Raw genomic sequence first — 20,307 nt, 5'->3', positions numbered from 1 at the left:
GGTGGGTCATCTTATTGGGATGTTTAAAGAAGTAAAATTTAGACTTTTACTGTCCTTAAAAACCAGTGAGCACCAAAATAGGGAAAGAAAAATTAAATTAAAGCTTTTCCATTCCATTACCACAGCAGACTACACACAGTTTAGTATTACGAAGTATAGTAAAATCAGCTTCAGAAGTTAAAAAGGTAACATATAAGGATTCTAAAGTCACTTGACTTTAGAATGTAAAAACTGTATCCTACAACTGAGTTATCTACCTATCTACTGCTGGAAAACTGCCAGTTCTTCCAGTTCTCACACACTTTATTGTAAGCACTAGACTGTAATCCAAAATACATATTATTGGGGAAAGGAAGACACTGAACACAATGAGGCTTACTCCTGAGTAAGCACACAATGTTAGAAACTCAGATATATAAGCTAATTGTCAAATTGCACCTTAAACCAAGGTTGTAGTCACCACAATGGATTGTTTAGGCGCCACCCCCTGCACCCGATGGGGGTGGTGGTTGTTATAATTAATCTCATTTCTATAACACTTTATATTTTAAAAAAACAAATCTCAAAGTGGTTTACAACCCATTAAAACATCAAATAAAACAATCCAGAATAAAACAAATCAAGTTTCAAGGAAAATATTTCTGATCCTTCTCGAAGTGACATTTTGCTTTCCCCCAGGAATAACCTGGCATCCAGAGATCTCTGCGTGGTCACAATTGGACCCACACTAGTCGCAAAACACGCCTGGCTAATTTCAAACACTGCATGCAAACAGTTGCTCTTTTATAGCACAATCCTATACATGACTATGATACAATAGTTCAATGGAACTTATAGGATTGCATGGAACAGAAGTTTAGGCTCTTCAATCCAGTGCTTTTTTCCTAAAAAAATATTTAGCGATACTCTCATTTTCCTACTCATATTGAAATACTGCTCCTCAATGAGGCCAAATTTAGTTTCACAAAATGTTTAGGGGTATGCATACCCCTGCGTACCCCCAGAAAAAAGCACTGCTTCAATCCTATTCTTAGGTATTATTAACCATACAGTTGTTATTTTTGTGCAGAAGCTTATGAAGGCCTGCCACAACAGACTTAACTGGAATCTAGCTACACACGTGTATTAAAAAGTATCTTAATGTAACAAAAATAATGTCCAGTTCTCCCTTTCGAAAGTGTTATGCATACAACTTGCCCTAACCATGCTATTATTGAAACACCTCATTTTTTATATTATTCAGTGTATTTGGAGCAAAATTTAGAATTTTACCCTTTGCCAAATTCTAAGCACACAAAATAGTAAGGCATTGAAACCATTTATAATGGGCAGGGGAGACTGACTACACTTAAAGGAGGCAGCTTCATTGGTGGGCAGGAACTGCCTTCCAGATAAAAATAAAATCGAAATTACCGAACAGGCAAGAGGTCGTAACCTCCACTTTGAACTATTCACTGTGCAATTCTATGCCTATTCAGTAGTAAACCCCATTGAATTCAATGAGACTAACTCCCAAGTAAGTGTGTACAGGATTCTAGCCCTAGGCTACAATCCTCTATATGCTTACCTATGTATTAAGTTCTGCTTAAGTCAACAGGGCTTGCGTTTACGATGACATACACACACACACACACACACACATACATATGGTGATCACATTCCAGGTGTATGTATATATACCTGCAACGTGATCACCATATGTGTGTGTGAAAATAAATAATACACACACACACAACCCTGGAACGTGATCACCTTAACTAAAACCACAAACTGAAGCTTCACACGTGCAAGCGAAGGGAAAGGCGGCTACCGCTGGCGAAATAAAGTGAAGGTAAAGATCGCTGCAAAAGCAGCCAGAGGAAGAATCAGATTCTTAATCCAAAACCAAAGGAAGGTGTGGTCAGGCTCGCCACCGAAAAACAGGCCGGCAAGCTCAAATAAGGTCACTCTTCCTGTTAGACAATAAAGAGGAGGGAGAGATGATGCCCCCTCCCACAAACCACGAATTGCAGGGTTTAGAGCGGCGGGGGCCGGAGTCTACTTACTACAGTACTGCTAACACGCCAAGCGGATTCTGAAACAATTGCCCGGAAGGCCTGTAATTAAAGGGGGGGGCACCGCAAACTCGCCCTTCCTCCGTTTTTCTCTCCCTCTCTTTGGTGACCACGTTATCACACGTCAGGCGAGGAGCTATTTCTCGGGCGCCCCTCCCTCGCCTCCACCCCCCCCAAAACAACAACAGCCTCCCACGTTCAAGTGTCGGGGGGTGCCTTTTACCGGGGGCGTCACGAAGCCCTCCGACGTCACCCGATTGTGGTCTCACACCGCGGGGTTTGCACGAGCGACGGTTTTAAAGGCCCTGATCCCGACCTAACCCCCCCCCCCCGTTGGGGGAGAAAGGGCGAGATAGGGGCGAGGTCGCTCCTCCCGCCGCCCCCCCACCCACCGCCCGCGCTGCCCGCCGCCTTCCTCCTCCTCCATTTTCCAGCCAGGCCCGAAGCGGCTGCCCCTCACTCACCGTAGAGGAGGGAAAAAGGGGGCTCGAAGAAAAATAGGGGGGGCAAAAAGACACGGGGTGGGGGAGAAAGCGAGCGTGTTCCCGCCTCGGTGCCGGCGCCTCTCTCCCTCCCTGGGCCTCAGCCGAGACGAGCGGCGGCGGCGTCCGCCATTTCCATTCCCTCCGCCTCCTTCTCTCCTTCCCTCACGGCTCCCTTCAGACTTGTTGCTCCGCCCGCGCCGAGGCTGAGAGGAACTCGTCGCCAAAATGGCCGCCCGAGGTGGCTGCGCGCGAGGCGGTGCGCGTTGGGCTGCGGGGGGGGGGAGCGGAGGACGCTCTGCTCCGTCGCACGCAGTGGCAGTTGGGAAGGCGCCCAGAGGTAATCCGGGCGGGGAAGGAACCACAGAGAGAGCGGAAACTTAGAGGGTCTTTCTGGTGGGGAGAGCAGTGCAGAGCGGCAAGGAAGGGCGTCGAGCGCCCCCTCTGGGCGGGAGGAGGAAGTGGCGCAACGTTCTTAATCCAAGTTGTTAATGAACTAAGCTGTTCTTCAACCAAGGTACCACTCTACAGTATTGAGAAGCGTTCTGGATTTCCATTACGGGTGGGTTATAGGCATAGCTGTCAACGTTTTCCTTTTTTTAAATGAAATTCCCTTATTCCGAATAGGATTCCTTGCAAGAAAAGGGAAAAGTTGACAGCTATGGTTATAGGTTCAGCCCTTCCAAGTGTCCGTATTTTCCAGGGACAGTGCTGGATTTACAGATGCCCTCCAGGTTTCTGATTTGCATGCCAGAATGTCCCACTTTCCCTTAGGACAGGCATAGGCAAACTCGGCCCTCCAGATGTTTTTTTGGGACTACAACTCCCATCATCCCTGACCACCAGTCCTGTTAGCTAGGGATGATGGGAGTTGTAGTCCCAAAACATGCAGAGGGCCGAGTTTGCCTATGCCTGTGATAAACTCTACAACCTTTAGAAGACATCTGAAGGCAGCCCTGTATAGGGAGGTTTGTAAATGTGTTGTTTTTATATATGTCAAAAGCAGCTACATGGGAAACAGTTGAAATCCTTTTACAATTAACCTTCTTAACCTTTTACTTCTACCAGACCTATACCTGGAAACTAAAGAGTATGTAGATAACGCAACTGAAAAGTTACCTTTCATATGCTTGCACAAAAAGTAACTTGACAAAAGGAAGCAAACTACATTTTTACTATTTTATCTTTAAAGTGTTGCACCAGTTTAAAATAGCATAATTATTATAGGGACAAAAATGCAAAATCATTATAGGGACAAAAATGGAACACATGATTAGCTAAATCCTCCCATAAGCTTTTAGTGTAGCTTGACCATTAACAATGGATGCTGATGAGTGGGCTATCTGAGTAGCAGATCATTTGCTCAATGGTACACGTATAACTATTTTATAAATAAAAAATAAGGCAAAGAAGAATACCTCTCTCCATAATAGCTGATTTCTGATTGTAACTTTAAAAAAATGTTTTTTGTGTAATAGTAGTAAATGGCTCTGATATTTTACTGATATAATCACCTCTTAATTGGGGCCTGGGTGGTGCTGTGGGTTAAACCACAGAGCCTAGGGCTTGCCGATTAGAAGGTCAGCAGTTCAAATCCCCGCGATGGGTTCAAATCCTCCCGTTGCTCGGTCCCTGCTCTTGCCAACCTAGCAGTTTGAAAGCACGCAGTGCAAGTAGATAAATAGGTACCGCTCTGGTGGGAAGGGAAGCGCTGTTTCTGTGTGCTGCTCTGGTTCGCCAGAAGCGGCTTAGTCATGCTGCCACATGACCTGGAAGCTGTACACCGGCTCCCTCAGCCAATAAAGCAAGATGAGCGCCGCAACCCCAGAGTCGTCCACGACTGGACTAAACGGTCAGGGGGGTCCCTTTACCTTTAGCTCTTAATTACTAGTTTTTATTTTTTACTGTTTAAAGTCCTATGTGTTCCGTTTATCCATGTGTTTTATCTTATGCTGGTCTGTGACTGAAATAAAGTTTGATACTGATGAATATCAGTGTAATTATTTGTAAGACTTACCGTAAATAAATCACCTTAGCCAATCAGTCGTGGAAGAACCTGTGAAACTGGTTTGGTGCACAGGGTGGAGACACAACCACAGATAGAAACAATTTTGTTGCCAGAATTGCAAATAGGCTTCTGCTGGATAGCTCTTCTAAGCATTTTGGGATTCTTCTTAGGGACCTGCACTTCCTCAATGTGCATCCCAATAACATCTACTCAGTTTGCAGGGGACCTTGCCAGCCCGAACTAGACACACCTGGAAATGACTCTCCAACCTTCTGCATGCAAGTCACTAGTTCTAACGCTGAGCTATGTCCTTCCCACAAGAAGGACGTCTTTTCACCCAGGCTTTACCACTTCCATCAGAATGAATTACCTGCACCTGTAGTCATCAGGTTCTATAATGCTGCTTTACTGTTTTTACTAAACAGCTTTATCGTTTCCTTTTTGTATGTCGCTTGAGAATTATTATTTTTTTAAAAATTAGAACTTAACAGCATCAGCCGGTAGCGCATGGGGCTCTCAATCACGGGGTCGTGGGTTCGAATCCCACGCCGGGCCAAAGATTCCCTTGCAGCGCCTTCAAACGCTACGATTTTTAGGCCGTTCTAGGACGCCCATTCTCTATAGACCGTCTCTCCCTCTTTCCCCTCAGTGCCGATCCCCCCTCTCCCTCGTCTCTATGATCCACGCGACCTTTCGGAGGCGATTGGCGGAGGCGATTTGGCGGAGCTCTCGCGAGAGGTGCGGCCTGCGAGAGGCCGGCGGCGGGGGTGTGGGGGGGGGGAGCGGGAGCGAGAGCGGTGCAGGGAGGAGGGGGCGGAGCAGGTGACGGGGCCTGGCGTTGAAGGCCCGGCGGAGGAGGAGGCGGCGGCGGCGAGCTCGGTCGGTGAGTAAAATGGCGGCGCCGGTGGGGAGAGGGTTACCTGTGGGTGGGGGAAGGAAAGGCGGCGGCGGCACCCCGTGAAGGGGCATGGAGGCCTTCTCCGTGGCGGGATGCGGCGGCTGAGGGGGAAGCAGCCATTTTGGGGCGGCGTGAGGCCTGCCTGGTGGCGCCGAGGGGTCCGCCCCCGCCTGGGCCTGCTCTCGGCGGGCGAGAGGAAGGAAGCCCCGAGACGCGGCCGGGAGGAGCGGTGGGCGGGCAGCTCATGTCGCGGGAGACTCTGCCGCCGCCTCTTCTTCCTTACTGGGGTTTTCCCCTTCTTTCTCCCCCCGCCGCTTCGCGCCTGTCTCGCACTTTCCCTGAAGGGGCAGGGACAAGCTTCGGGGTTTCGCTTCTTTTTATTGTTATTATTTGTGCGCTGCTCCCCCGACACTCTCCTTTTTATTTCAAGGAAATGCAAGCTTTCATGGAACCCTTTTTTTTAAAAAAAAAAAAAAAAAGGGGTGGGGGACGAAAGGGAGAAACTGGACCCGATTCCTGCGTTGTGCGAAACGGATTGGAGCGCCTCTTCTTCTCAAGTTTTAAAAAGGCGCTTCTCGTTCTGAACCTTTTTTTTGGGGGGGGGAGGAGGGGAAAGGTTTTCTTTACGTTTCGGTTTTACCCAGAAACAACACACGTGGTTCATATTCGGAGTGACTTTTGTTTGTGTTCTATCGGAAACCAGAGCGTTCGGCACTCAGTACACATGTGAACCTATATACCGTGCAAGCAAAATGAAAAAAGAAAGACCGATCTTTTCTCTACCCGTGAACTTCGTAACCATCCTCGGATGTTACGTGTCTTAATTAGGGATGTGTTGGTTTTTAACAGAGCTTTGGAAAAAGGAAAGCAGTTTCAGTTCTGGATGGAGCTGTATCAAAGGGATGCATCTATCCTAATAGATTCCGCAGCAGTTCCGTTTAGGTGTTTATTGTGACACATTGCTTGAGCTTTATCTTTAAAGGGCTTCCGGTTAGCTCATCACTGGAGACTCCTACGAGGTGTATATTTTACAACACAGTCCTCAGCAGTTTTTTCAGTTCAGCCTATGCTATCCTTGAAGACCTAATGAGACTGTACAGAGGTGGTAGTGTTGCTAGTGAGTGATAATTAAAGTGACTAAACCTAAAATTTTGTCAAGGAATCATCTAGACTGAGTAAGATACATTTCATGGCAGCAAGACACCAGTTTTCAGTCTGGTGTTCAGCCTTCGTGCACCCAAAAAGGGTGGGATTAAACCATACAGCTTAATAGCAATTCCAAGATTATTTACCTGTCCTTCCAAGAAATAAACATGGGACTTAGTTCTTTTATTTTACAAACAGGAAGCTTAGTGTTTGAGGGAGTGATTGCTCAGGACCCATTATTAACAGTGAGACTAATAGCATATGTATCTTTAGTTGCTGCAAAGCCTCACTGAAACTTACCCTGATCCCAGTTCTCCCCATCTCTGCAGTGTTGATAGTCTGAAAAGTGCTTTTGGATCATGACAAAGTTAAGAGAGAACAGCAAGAACAGCTAGGTGCGAAAGCAGATCTGAGATGCCTTCATATATGTGCCATGGCCATTTGTTCTAATTAGTAATGTGTCATCAGAAGATGAGCTGTGAACCAGAAAATCAAATCTCAGCTCCGTCAATGTGTGTCAATATTCAAGCCAACCTTTCCTCAGCCTTTGTTCTGTGACACGGGGGTGTAAAGACACTTGTCTACTTTGTAGGATTGTTGTGAGAATTACTGTGAGGATATATATAAAACTCCTTTGTACACTCAAAAAGCACTACATGTATAAATGCCAATAATGATTAGGTGCTTGCCACTACATGTCACGATAGCACTACTCTTATTATATATATATTTATTTATATATTTATATATATTATATATTTATTTCCCTTATGGGACTCAAGGCAGCTTACAGATAAAAACAATCTCAAAGTATATAAACAATTATTGAAAACAATAAACACTGATAGAATTACAACTGTGTACGTATAAAAATGTTTACAACATACAAATAATAAGATGTAGTGCTGTTTTTATTGTAATTAACAGTGCAGGTACTGTGATGAGCATTTGATAAGATGTACTAACCATTCTATAGTTACGCCACGTTTTAGGGTAGAACTGCTCATTAAATATGTGACCCCTGCATATACCGTAACAAGTGGGTTTGCTTTTCCCCTACTCCCTCTTTAATATCTGGGACAACTCGCCTATATCCTGACTTCATGATTTGTGCTTCCTAGTTCTTTCTAGTCTTCAAACGCACACCCCTGCCAGCTGATCTATGCATAGAAAGTTTGCTTATGCCAAGACTGATTACTAGACCATCTAGACCAGAATTGTCTCTTCTGATTGATAGTGGCTGTTCTGTGTTCCAGCCGGAACCCTTGTTTATCTGAGAATGTTTTAACTGGCAGGGGGATAGAACCTGGGATGTTCTGCATACAGAACATTTGTGCTCTAAACTGAGCTGCTGTCCTGATGGAGTACAAGCTGTGAAATCAGGACGTGCATAAGTTTACTGTCTCTGGTTGCTGTTTTTGCAGTGAACAGTAAAAGCCATCTCGGAAAAGTAATGAGGTATTTGCTTGTTCTCTTGTATCTGCTCACTCACAGTAATTTATCTTGCCTCTGTTTTTTCCCTCACCCTTCCTAGTGAGGGACAAGAATGAGTTATGCCGAAAAACCCGATGAAATCACAAAAGACGAGTGGATGGAAAAACTTAATAATTTGCACATCCAGAGAGCTGACATGAACCGCTTGATCATGAACTACCTTGTTACAGGTAATCAGTCAGCTGGTTTAGAAAATAAAGTTACCACAATAACCATGTATGGGTATTCATTTGAGACATCCTGGGAGTATTTGTGTATTGCAAGAATTTACTAACCTTTCCCCCTGCACACTGTTCTGGCGGTTCTCCTGACAGCACACCTGACCAGTTGGGACCAAGCAGAAGCCTTTGTCAATTTATTAGATGAATCCTGTTTTAAGAAACTGGATTTATAGAAATATTGAGTGTAGTACTGTTCCAGTTAAGCCATTTATGCAGGTATTGTTCGATTGGTTTTGCACTTTTTGATGTTTTGTTTATTGTTTATGACTACTTTTGCTATGTTTCTTTATGTGATTTTTAATGTTGTAAGCTGCCTTAATTTTGGAAAGGTGACATACAAATATGATTGATTGGATTTCCATTTTCTGCAAGCAGTTTCTTTTTGCATTTCAGAAGGCTTCAAAGAGGCAGCAGAAAAGTTTCGGATGGAGTCTGGAATTGAGCCCAGTGTTGATTTAGAGACCCTGGATGAAAGAATAAAAATTCGAGAGATGATCCTCAAAGGCCAGATTCAGGAAGCCATTGCACTGATCAACAGCCTTCACCCAGAATTGTTAGATACGAACCGGTACCTTTACTTCCACTTACAGGTAAGATTCACATTGAAACTGGCATTGATTACATTTAAAACTAATTGACAGTGGTGAAGGAAGGTTGCTATATTCAGAAAGCCTTTTCTTCTTCTGTTTCGGTATCCTGTATGTATGGCGTGCATTCTTAACACACTTTGGCCTGGTGTAGATAGGAGTAGGCAGCAGAATTGTATGCCCACTTCCTTCTCCTGGGGGCTTTAACCATTGTTTAGCATTGTATCTGCAATGTTATTAACTGTTGTCTTAGTCAACCTGAAGTATCCTGAATTTGATACTTCAGGAACTGAAGAAAATTGTAGCGCCTGTTTTAAGAGGGAAACTAGTTACCGTTAACCACTGTTAGTGCTGGTTCAGGCATACTATTAAACCATAGTTAAAATAGGGAAGCAAGGGAAAAGTCATGCTAGCAAATGTAACCTGCTTTCTCTGACATTGCTGCTTTTAACACTCCTTTCAGTAGCTAGTTCCCAACTTCTAATTTAAAGGCTTCACTTGAATGCTCAGCTGACATATTTTTAGAAGAACATTGATCAAGTGAAACTGAATGAACTGCATTTAATTTTTCTGTACGGTCTCCCTATTTCTTTTTTCTTTCCTTTATTTGGTTGGCTGGTGCAGCAACAGCATTTAATTGAGTTGATTCGGCAGCGTGAAACAGAAGCTGCGCTGGAGTTTGCTCAGACGCAGCTAGCGGAACAAGGCGAGGAGAGCCGGGAATGCCTGACTGAGATGGAGCGCACTCTTGCCCTGCTTGCTTTCGATAACCCAGAAGAATCACCTTTTGGAGACTTGCTCAACATGATGCAGAGACAGAAAGTAATTGCGCTTAATCCCTTGTAACTAAAATTAGATGTTGCATGCCTCTTAAAAGGGCAATTTTAAGATTTGCCCTTTATTACATTATAAAGAAAAGCTGACTGTACAGTTTTTCACTTTTCATCATCTTTTGTAATAAATCACGTGGCTTTTTTCTGAAAGTTTGCAGGTGGCTTTCAGTTAGCTTATTTAGATTTTTAGTTCATCTTATGCCCCAAAGTTTGAGGATGAGTAGCATTTTTAAAATGTTCTGTGAAAAAGCAAGCTTGAACCAGTTTAATCTTTGGATTGATCAACTGACATTTTACAGCACAATGTGTCTTCGCAGAAGGAAGTCCTATTAAATTAAATGGGTCCCAGGTAAGGGGGGTTAGAAGAAGAGTTTGGATTTGAGTTTGGATTTGATATCCCGCCTTTCACTCCATTTAAGGAGTCTCAAAGCGGCTAACAATCTCCTTTCCCTTCCTCCCCCACAACAAACACTCTGTGAGGTGAGTGGGGCTGAGAGACTTCAGAGAAGTGTGACTGGCCCAAGGTCACCCAGCAGCTGCTTGTGGAGGAGCGGAGACACGAACCCGGTTCCCCAGATTACGTGACTACCGCTCTTAACCACTACACCACACTGGTGTAGTGCACACTGGTGTAGTGCACACTGGTGTAGTGTAATTGCAGCTTTAGCTGGTCAGTTGCTGGGAGCAACTTTTACTTGGTGAACATTAGAACAAGAAGTTACTTTTGTTCTGTTTTATTCTAACAGGATGAAAAAGGAAAATATAGATGACCTTTACCACTCCAGTAGGCTTTCTAAGTTACCACTCCCTTTATCTCAAAAAGACCCATACTGAGGTTTTGATAAGGAGCTTTATTTTTATCAGAGGAACACTCTTCAATTAAATGCTGATGTTTTTGTGGAATTTGATACTAACGTCTGAGCTTTGTTGAAAGGAAGTTACAGAGCTGGGAAATGGCCACCAAGAGCCTCTTGGCATGACCTCTTTCTTTGGAAATTGAAAAAGACGATTACTTTTTATAATATTTCTATTTTGCAAAGTGCTCTGCAATATCCTGCAGCTCTATAGTTCGTATTTTACCGGGGGGGGGGGGGGGCTTGAGACTGATATTTAGTTGCTTGCACAAGGTCATGATACCTGCGGAGGAATTTAGTCCTTCAGGTCAAAAACTGTTGGTGGATCACGTTGACTCTCTGTGACATATGCATATATTGTGCTAAACTGAGTTGCTCATCTCTCTCTAGGTTTGGAGCGAAGTTAACCAAGCTGTTCTAGACTATGAAAATCGTGAGTCGACACCCAAGCTGGCTAAATTACTGAAATTACTACTGTGGGCTCAGAACGAGCTGGACCAGAAGAAAGTAAAATATCCCAAAATGACAGACCTCAGCAAGGGGACAATTGAGGAACCCAAGTAAAATGTGCAGGTGGACATTTAACACTCGGAACTGCACAGTTATATACATTTTTAATCAGTCTGTGACTGAAATATTTTTACTACAGTTCAGGACTTTGCAATTTGGTTGTGTGGGTTTTTTTGTTTTTCTTGGCAAGCATACTTAAAGGGAGATGGGTCCCTTTTTAAAATGCAGCAGATCAGCATTGAGAAGCATTGTTATCACTTTGACCATCTGACTTAGGCTATGCACTGTCATACATTTTAAGCAAAAAACCAAGTCTTTCTTATATATATATATATATACACTGTGCTGAAGGTTTGTAATGTCTGGCTACTGAAACATTTCGGTGGCCAGTGAATTAATGTTGAAGCTCCTGGCAACTCTCCAGTTAACCTGTCTCTCACTTGAATATTGACTATTTTCTGTGTTAATTTATAGCCAAATATGCATTCCCTATTTATAAACTAGCAACTGGTTGAAGTGATCATTTTGTAAACCTCATGGCAATGTTGTTTTTCTGCATAGAGTATAGCATAGGAAGCTTGTACGCTGTAATTGGAAATAATTCCCTTGCTTTTCACACCTTGGTGACTTATTTATATGGGGCTGAATGTTATATTCATGATGGGCCTAGTTCTCTTCGAAGTATTGCTGACAATAAAGGCTTTTTATTTTATAGTTTTCAAGAATGACAAAAATATGCCTCTGAAACAATACATGAAATCACTTGGTAATTAGATTTTCTTTCATTGGGGTTTTGTTTATTTTTAAATAATAATAATAATACCAGCTGTAGTATTGGTGTGGGTGGTAGCTACATCCTTAATGCCAACAGTGTGTCTTGGGGGGTGGGTATAAAATACTCAGCTTTGTTGTTATGGCCGGGGCCATTTCCAGTTAGAAGAAACGTCTGATGTAATGCCGATACACTGAAATAGCATGGAAGTTCTTGGGCTGTAATTTATAATAATGATGGTGGAGGTTTTATCAAGTTTCCTGCCTTGGGTAAAGAGAACTGTAATTTTACAAATCTTCCATCCTGGAATTCCCATCTGGTATTTTGAATCACGGTGATAGAGCTTATTTCTACACCAGCTAAAGGCCCTGTAATTCCACGAAGTCCCTCTTATTTTGTTGCTGCCTTGTAATTTTTGCTAAGGTGTGGGGTGCTGCATCGCATGTATGACTGTCTTAAAGGAATGTTCACTTGTTCCGCTGTTTAGTATTAAGCACTAACCCTTGCTATTTCAAAGATGGCGATACAAAACACCCATTCAGTTAAGTTGCCAGCAGGGCTGTTGAGGAAACGGCAGAATTCAGTAGAAAAGCTGTTAATAATGCTGCTTATAGTCCTGTGGCTATCTGGCCACTGTAGTTTTAATTCTGACACATGCACAAGCCTCCCATGCAAATCTTACACGAAAGCAGCTTCCTCCCGGTTTGCACAATCAATTCAGTAACGTTTTAGATGATTCATTCAGAACCTAAGCTTAGTGGGTAGATGATAAACCTAAAACGATTTGGCTTCTAGCATGCTTAGCTAGTCACTGGGACTCGCTAGTACAATAAATTTCATACTTGGAATCTCTTCCATGCAAACCTCATAGGAATATATGGAAATTGTTTGGGAGAGGTTCCTGGGGAAATGTGCGCCCATAGTTGCTGATGATTACTGTGAAAACTTGTTGGCATTTGTATGAAGCTTGGCTCTAGAGAAGGCACTCTTGTGCAAGCTTTTGAGATATACTAGTTTCACAAGTCTAGTTGAATATAGTCCGTCTTCACCAACTGAAGCTCTGATGCCACACAGTTGCAAAACGGACCACCTGACTTTTAGTGTCATGGGCTAGCTTTTTGCTCCTGACAGATGTTTCCTGTTAAATGACCTGTAGCTGCATTTAACCGAGAACAGAGAGTTGCAATTTGCGTGGATAAAGATCTTTTGTTTTAAGGACAATGTGAAACAGTGAAAGTGAAATGGCTCTAAACCTTTCCTCAACTATAACTAGCTTTTCTTCCTGTTCTTGGCTGTTGGATGCAAAAGTGCAGGTTTGGAAAATGTTAGGAGTTTCAGCTTTCAGCACAAAGTTGAACAGGTCACTGCACCAGAAATAGTGCACTGCAACCCTGCTTAAGAAGATTCCTGTGTGTTTAGAGCACAAGGTTTCTTCCAAGAGTGCAAAGATAACTGGAACTTCCATTAGCTTACTTAATTCATTTAATTTCAGAGCCAAATATGTGAGATTTCCCCAAGAGGTTTAAATATGACAGTTGAGATTTATTTCCTTTGGGGTTTTTTAAAATATCACACACTGAAGCAGCTTTAATCTGTAAAGTTTTTTGGGTAACTTGAGAGAAAATATTTAAAATGGTATGAAAAAAAGCTATGCATTTTACAGAAAGTTCAAGGGCGTCATCCCAATGGTACTTTTAGAGATCTTTATATTCATGTGTATATAAAATAGTTTGCATATACAAAATATAATATAATCAGTTTGAATTATTCTCAAATGGGGGAGGCTGTGAACCATAACTTATGAAATATTGTACACAGGAATCAGCCCTCACTACGTAAATGGATTTGTCATATGCATGAGAAATGTCTTATCCTGGTGGCTATGGATGAATGGTTGCAATTTTGTTAGCTCCATAATGTTAGATCGCCACTCTTAACTGCTTAGCATTAAATACCACTTTCAACAATACGTTTTACATTTGTGTTTTTGAAATGCTGTCATAAAAAGTATGTGTGGAAAATAAGTTTAAATGCCTCCCACTCCTTCACACTTAGTAACTGCTAACAGTCACTGTAGAGGAGGCAGGGTTGTGTGTACCCTTGAAATAATATTAATATTCCTCAACAAGGTTCGAATTTCATATCAAGAAAATTTTCGTTTCTAAGACCTTTATATATCAAATTGTGATGATTTGCATAATGATTTTGTGTGTGGCAATGTTTAGTTTAATCAAGTGATATTTTTATGACCTAAAAAGTGATAATTAGAGTAAATTTAATTTTTTAAAAAAGCAAATACTAAAGTGTATGATGAGCACTCTCTTAAAAGGCAAACACGTGTGCATGGCTGGTGATGACAACTTTTTTTTTTCTTATATGAAAATTTAATTGATTTAATTGTATGAGTTTTATAGTCTTAAGACATATTTAATTGGATTATAGACCTACTTTTTTCCATTGCTCTGGAACAGAACTTGAGGGCAGTGCAGCATGCTGCAGGGGGAAGGAGGAAGAGGTGGTGTTCTGCTGCACAAACAAAAATACATTCAGCTTGCAACGCAGCGTTGGATGCAACCTGTGGCGTTTATGAGGAATATGTTCCATAGTTAAGAAGTAGTGTTGCTGGCTTCCATCTGTTTCGAGAGACCACAGAGTGCACTTCTGGGAGTGAAGTCAAACCCCTGCGTTAGCAACACCAAAATGACCTTCCATGGTGTTTAAGCCTGAACAGTATGTATGGGGGTTCTGGGCTGCCCAGACAACAAGGCAGCCTTCTCAGCCTCTCTGATGTGTTCCAAAGGAAAGCAGAGTAATACGTTTGGCACCAGCCTGGCTGCAGGAGTTGTACAAGACGCAATCCAACCATCTTAGGGACTCCACTCCGGATTTGTGTAGAGGTTACTCCTTAGCCCTTTCTTCTCCCAAAGGAAGCAGAGGTTTAGGATCAGTTTTCCTTCTTCCTTCCCAGGTTGATGAGCCCCATCTGCCCCTCACTTCCCTCTACAGCAGGGGCAGAAACTGTCTTCTTGACCACTGGACCCACTATTAGTCTCATCCGCTCAATCTTCACATGCAGGGGAGTCCCAAACTCACCTAGGATTTGAGACCCATTGGCTACCCTCACCTGGTTTAGCTGGCCAGTCAAAGCTGCTCCCGGTGGCTGCTGTCACATGCTGACAGCTTCTAGGAGCCACAAGTGAGAGTTGAGTGCAGGGTGGGGACCAGAGGGGGCCATACTACCCCATATATTGCTCTAAACTGACAATCCCCTTAAATTTCCATATAAACCAACATTCCTAGCGTAGATTTCTTGGCTCAGTGAAGACCACATTCATGGAATATTTTAGAAGACAGAAAAAGAATAAACCCATACCTAGCTTTGAGCTGAGGCTACAGGTAAGTCACCAATGTTCTTTCCTTTTAATGAAAGCCACATTAAAAAAAAAAAATCAGCATTTCCAAAGGCACACAGTTCCTATTTTCCTTCTCTCTAGTTATTGCGCTCTTTGATTTATAGTTTAAAAATTCCCTTAAGAAGGGGCCCTTCAACGTGTGATAGAGCCATTTAAAATAATATATAATAAAAGTATGGACTAGAGCAGTAGAAAAGACATGAAGGCAATCTGCACGGAATGCTAGAGCTTCCTAAAAGCCAAACTATTGTGAGAAAGAGGAAGAATTAACACCCAAAGCATGCTGAACTGGAACCCAGGAGTCACAAGTGCCACAGTCCAGAAGCTGTATTTCTGAGATCAGCTGAGACTAAACAGGATCTGTTTCAAAATGTGATTGGGTGGGTGGGATTCTCTGGGAATAAGTGCTTGTTTTAAAGAAGGTACAGATTTTATAGAACATGACAGCTATGCATGCTGCATTCATTAAACCTGCGAGAGCTACAATATCCTGGTTCTCCCCTCATTATTTCTCAAGCAGATTAGAACTCTCTTCAAAGAGGATGAGAGGTTATTATGACAATGGAAGAGTGTGCATACAGAACACTATTATGTAAAACACTTTTTCAACAAGGGTGCAGCATGATCCTTAGCTGTAGACTAAGCAAAGAATTTAATGTGACTGCAAAAGAACTTTGTCCTTTAGGATAACTAATTGAGTCAATTTAAGCAACATCCCTGCGCTGGGACTAGTACACATTTCCAAATGTGTAAGAGAATGTAAAAAAGGTAAAACCTACATTTTTGTAAGCAGTATGTACATTTGATTTATTCTATCCCACAATGACATTCCTAAAATCTTAAGAGCTACGTGCTCAAAAGTGGTTGTCAATTATAATTTTGTCACATGGATCAAATTAGCAGTCTTAAATATGAAGATAACCTAATTGGTGAGAGTGCCTTATTTGTTTTTTTCTACATATATTAAGAACGTACGGGCCACATATAATGCAAAGAAAGCAAAGCTATACTTCTGAGTAAACCACTTGCGCATGGTTCAGTATCCGCCATAAGACCTGCTTAAGTTCATGTGTCCAAAATGACTCTATTACTGCCTAAGCCTTCATTTCCTAAACACTGAGGATTTGGGATCCTTGCAACTGTGTACATTTACACTAGAGAAAGTCTGACTGGATTGCTCTCTCATACTATTTTAGACACCTGGTTCTTATATTTAGATATGTGGGCAGACTCAGCCAATGCACATTTTCTGGATGGTGGACTTGGCCTATAAGCCTCCAACTGATGTTCACTCAACTGGCCCAAGAGCTGTCATGGGTTAGGACTTCCGGGTTAGCGCGATCGGCAAATGGCGGATTCCCTCCGAGCTCCAGAGGGAATCGGCTTCGTGGAAGACGGGTCCTGCCGCGGCGGGGACCCTCAGAAACCACAGGCACGGAAGCCTGTGGACCTGGTAACTCGGCGGGCACCATTTGCGCCCTCCCCGACCAGCAAAGAAGCCTTTTTAAAGGCTTCAGAGCGGGTGACGGAGAGTGGCGTGGTGCTGTGAGTGTATCGCTTCTTCTACGGAGTGAAGCCGCGAGCCATGGCCGGAGAGCGCTGACTTCTTCCTTGAATATTTGGGCTGCAAAAGTAACAACCCGTGAGTAGTACGGAAATTGGACTTTAAATTTTTCTTTTAAATTCGGCACGACCGGGGGATGCGTTAAAAGGAAGTCCGCCCCCCGTTTTGTAGACTATTTAAAGCAAGAATTGGATAACCTAAGGTCGAGAGACCTCTTCTCTCTCTGTGAGATAAAAGTTATTAATTCCACGATTTGGCACTATAAGTATTTTGCTGGAGGATAAGAACTGATTTTAAGGAGCTGAGGCGCAACCCCCCGGGACCCGGGAGTGATACGCAAGAGAGCCTGTTGAGGAGGTATAAAGAGTTTGACAGCTGTCAAACGAGCTGTCAAAGTTACAAGAATTTGCCTTTTGTTATTTCTGCTGGTTATTTTGGATACATTTAACTTGAAGCTGTTGAAAATAAAGAAAAATAAGAACAAAGTAATCAGACTGTTGGAGAAAGAATACTAAGTAACCAGAACCCCTCTAGAGGGGGTTCTGAGACATTACAATGGCTGCAGATGGAAAATTACAGGCTGAGTTGGAAAGGATGTTCTTTCTCATGGGAAAATTACAAGATCAGAGTGTAGCTATGGCTACAGATGTTTTGACTTTGAAATTGAAAGTAAATAATCTTGTTGATGGCCCCAAGGACTTGACTCAAGAAAATTCTGCAGTTGAACAAAAAGAGATATGTGCAGACTCAGAGGAGTGGGAAGGAGGAGCTGAAAAGTTGCAGGTGAAAAAGGACAATCAGTGGCCTGTAAAAATTGATTATAAAGAAAACAAGACCTGGATGATGAAAATTTGGTTTGAACTTGAGAATGAAGATTGGAGGATTCTCCCCATGGGGAGATCGGAAGACCTATGGTTTATAAATTTGATCAAGGTGAAAACTGGAGCTTTTGGGACATTTGGACTTAAAAGGAACAAGAAACAGGATTCGGGCTCCATTTTTTAATACGGAGGTCTGGTTGGAAGAAATACAGACCCCATTGGGACAGAGCTTCTCCAAGATTTGATGTCTACTATAAAAGACTACCAACAAAACCGGCAGAGAGGGACTGAAAGAGATTTAAGGGCCTCGGACGTGAGGGATCCAGGCTGAGAGTGGACAGATTGATGGATACTTTTTGAGGATTGAGACCGGGAAAGGGGGGGGTGAGAGTTTGGGAATCCAAAGGGTATATAATTATATGTTGTTTTCTGTTATTTTGTTCTGTAAATAATATAAAAATTGGGAAATTTGTGGAAGGGAAATGGGGTCGACCTTAGAAAAGTATGTAAAGGATGTGTATTTTGGTTTAATTGAGGTTTATAACTTAAATTTGGTTAACTAAGAAGAATTAAGTAAAATATTAATAAGGTAAAGGTGGGAGATAAGAACTTGCTGAGTAAACTATAGGAGTTGGGATGCAGGACGGGGATGTGTGGGGAAGTCAGGGAAAGTGGTTAAGAAATTAGGGATTTGAAATTACATGTGTTTGTTTTGTGTTTGTATGTTTGTGTTGTGTATTGTCTGTGTATGTGTAAATTTTGAAAATTCAATAAAAAATTTATTAAAAAAAAAAAGAGCTGTCATGGGTTAAATGTGGCAAATTTATAGCCGATCCAATTCAATTCAACGGGCAAAACGAGTAGAAAATGGAGGGAATTAGGGCAGTGTCCAGTAACCATGTTTTCACCTGCTTACAATAAATACAGGTGTCTCTCCACTTGCTCAGGGGTTACGTTCCTGGTTACCGCATGAATATGTAAAATTGCGTACAGCGTGGAAGACCCATCTAAAAAGCCAAACTCCGCCACAATCGCTCCCTCCAAACATTTCTCAAGCTCCAACTCTCCACAGGCCTCAAAGACGGATGCAAAATCTCCTGGGATTGCTGTTTTCCTGCCCCTTTCACAACATTTCTGCAGTTTTCCAACTTTTTCGGTCATTTTTGCCCTTGTCACACCTTTCTGCAGTTTAGACTGATTTCTTTAATTATTTCCTGGCCACCCTCACCTGGGTTTGGAGTGAATCAAGCGTGCATAAGTGGGGAGACCTCTGTATCGGATCGGAAAGCCGGAAAAACAACCTCTTACCTAAATTATTACACGATTTTATTTTCTTCTTGAACTTGTTACGATGCACCACAGTAAATGCTCCAGAGATTTCCTACAAAAGAAAAAGAAAAAACACGATAGTGTTGTAAACCACTTTGAAGCACCTTTACTGATTTGAGGAATAAATATATATGCAACACAATTGTAGTTCACTACCCTACCCTGCCAAGCGGGGATGTGGTTGGTGCTGTGGGTGAAACCACGGAGCCTAGGACTTGCCGATCAGAAGGTCGGTGGTTCGAATCCCCACAACGGGGTGAGCTCCCGTAGCTCGGTCCCTGCTCCTGCCAACCTAGCAGTTCGAAAGCACACCAAAAAAGTGCAAGTAGATAAATAGGTACCACTCTGGCGGGAAGGTAAGCGGCGTTTCCGTGGTCCGCCAGAAGCGGCTTAGTCATGCTGGCCACATGACCCAGAAGCTGTACGCAGGCTCCCTCAGCCAATAAAGCAAGATGAGCGCTGCAACCCCAGAGTCGGCCACGACTGGACCTAATGGTCAGGGGTCCCTTTAACTTTTTACCCTACCCAGCAGTTCCTTTTTCCAAAGTGGCAGATTTGGTAAACAAGTTGAAACATGCTGTCATTTTTTTTTATTTGATTGGCTGTGTGTCTTGCACCCATTCTGGGAAGTGCGTACTGTATTTCCTTTGATTTCATTTCTTCAAAGAGGGCAGCACTGACTTGATGTACTAAGTTTGCACAGTCTGGCTTCAGAGAGAACCAGCAATAGCAGAGACGCGCGCGGGCGCGCGGGCACAACCTCTCTTACGCATCTGCTTTCAGTTTTCTGTTTGCGGGTGCCGAAGCCCATGGCAATTTCCACCATCCGTCGATCCCTCCACCGGATCCTGTTTGCAAACATGACGAACAGGATCAAAAGGCGCTGCTGGAGAGAGAAGGGAGACGTCAATCTCAGAGCGCAAAGTTCTAGGGACGGGAAAGGAGACGCTGCTTCGCGCGCTCGGCAATAGATTTTGCAAAAGAACGAAAGAGCAAAACCGCGCGCGCGCGCGATCTCCAAATCGCCCAGCACAACAACGCATCTTGTTTCGGATCTTGGATAGCATCATCCTGACCTGCTTCTTGAAATATCTCCGCCTCCGGCGAGACCTTGGCCTTTTCCGACTTCTGCATCTGTCTGCAAACGCGTCTCTCCCGGGCTCCTCCTTTTGCAAGCATCGCCCCCGAGCAGCCTCGACCTTCTGCGGCGAGACTTCCTGCAGAAATCCCCACACAGGAAGAGGAGACGCTGAAAAAAGTGACACGTGGACTTGGTGCTTATTGCAAAAGGGCGAAATAAAAACTCCTCTCGCCAGCCCAA

The 20,307-nt window shown here is 43.1% G+C and overlaps 2 protein-coding genes and 1 long non-coding RNA gene across 6 annotated transcripts in view; 1 reads left to right on the top strand and 2 right to left on the bottom strand.

Moving 5' to 3' along the window:
- Nucleotides 1-2,776, bottom strand: part of DIDO1 (death inducer-obliterator 1) — a 67,955-nt gene extending 65,179 nt beyond the window's left edge. For all 4 annotated transcript variants that reach the window (XM_081195942.1, XM_081195944.1, XM_081195946.1 and 1 more), the window contains exon 1: nt 2,519-2,776. The gene's annotated coding sequence lies outside the window, so the exon portion shown is untranslated. The remainder of the gene's footprint in view (nt 1-2,518) is intronic.
- Nucleotides 2,777-5,301: 2,525 nt separating this feature from the next.
- Nucleotides 5,302-13,826, top strand: GID8 (GID complex subunit 8 homolog). Its single transcript, XM_081196732.1, has 5 exons — nt 5,302-5,427; nt 8,123-8,252; nt 8,697-8,893; nt 9,515-9,712; nt 10,968-13,826. The coding sequence occupies exons 2-5, from the start codon at nt 8,135-8,137 to the stop codon at nt 11,139-11,141; spliced, it is 687 nt and encodes a 228-aa protein (XP_081052858.1). The 5' UTR covers nt 5,302-5,427; nt 8,123-8,134; the 3' UTR covers nt 11,142-13,826.
- LOC308588377 lies at nt 11,896-20,201 on the bottom strand. The gene is made up of 3 exons (XR_014008674.1): nt 20,063-20,201; nt 18,966-19,038; nt 11,896-14,859 (listed from the first exon to the last, which is right to left on the bottom strand). It is a non-coding gene; the product is annotated as an uncharacterized lncRNA (long non-coding RNA).
- Nucleotides 20,202-20,307: the final 106 nt, after the last annotated feature.

The sequence above is a fragment of the Podarcis bocagei genome, assembly GCF_964188305.1.
Source record: "Podarcis bocagei genome assembly, chromosome: 5".
Classification (NCBI taxonomy): domain Eukaryota; kingdom Metazoa; phylum Chordata; class Lepidosauria; order Squamata; family Lacertidae; genus Podarcis; species Podarcis bocagei.
Note: the sequence above shows the minus strand (reverse complement) of the source record. Positions and strands in the feature narration are given on the sequence as shown.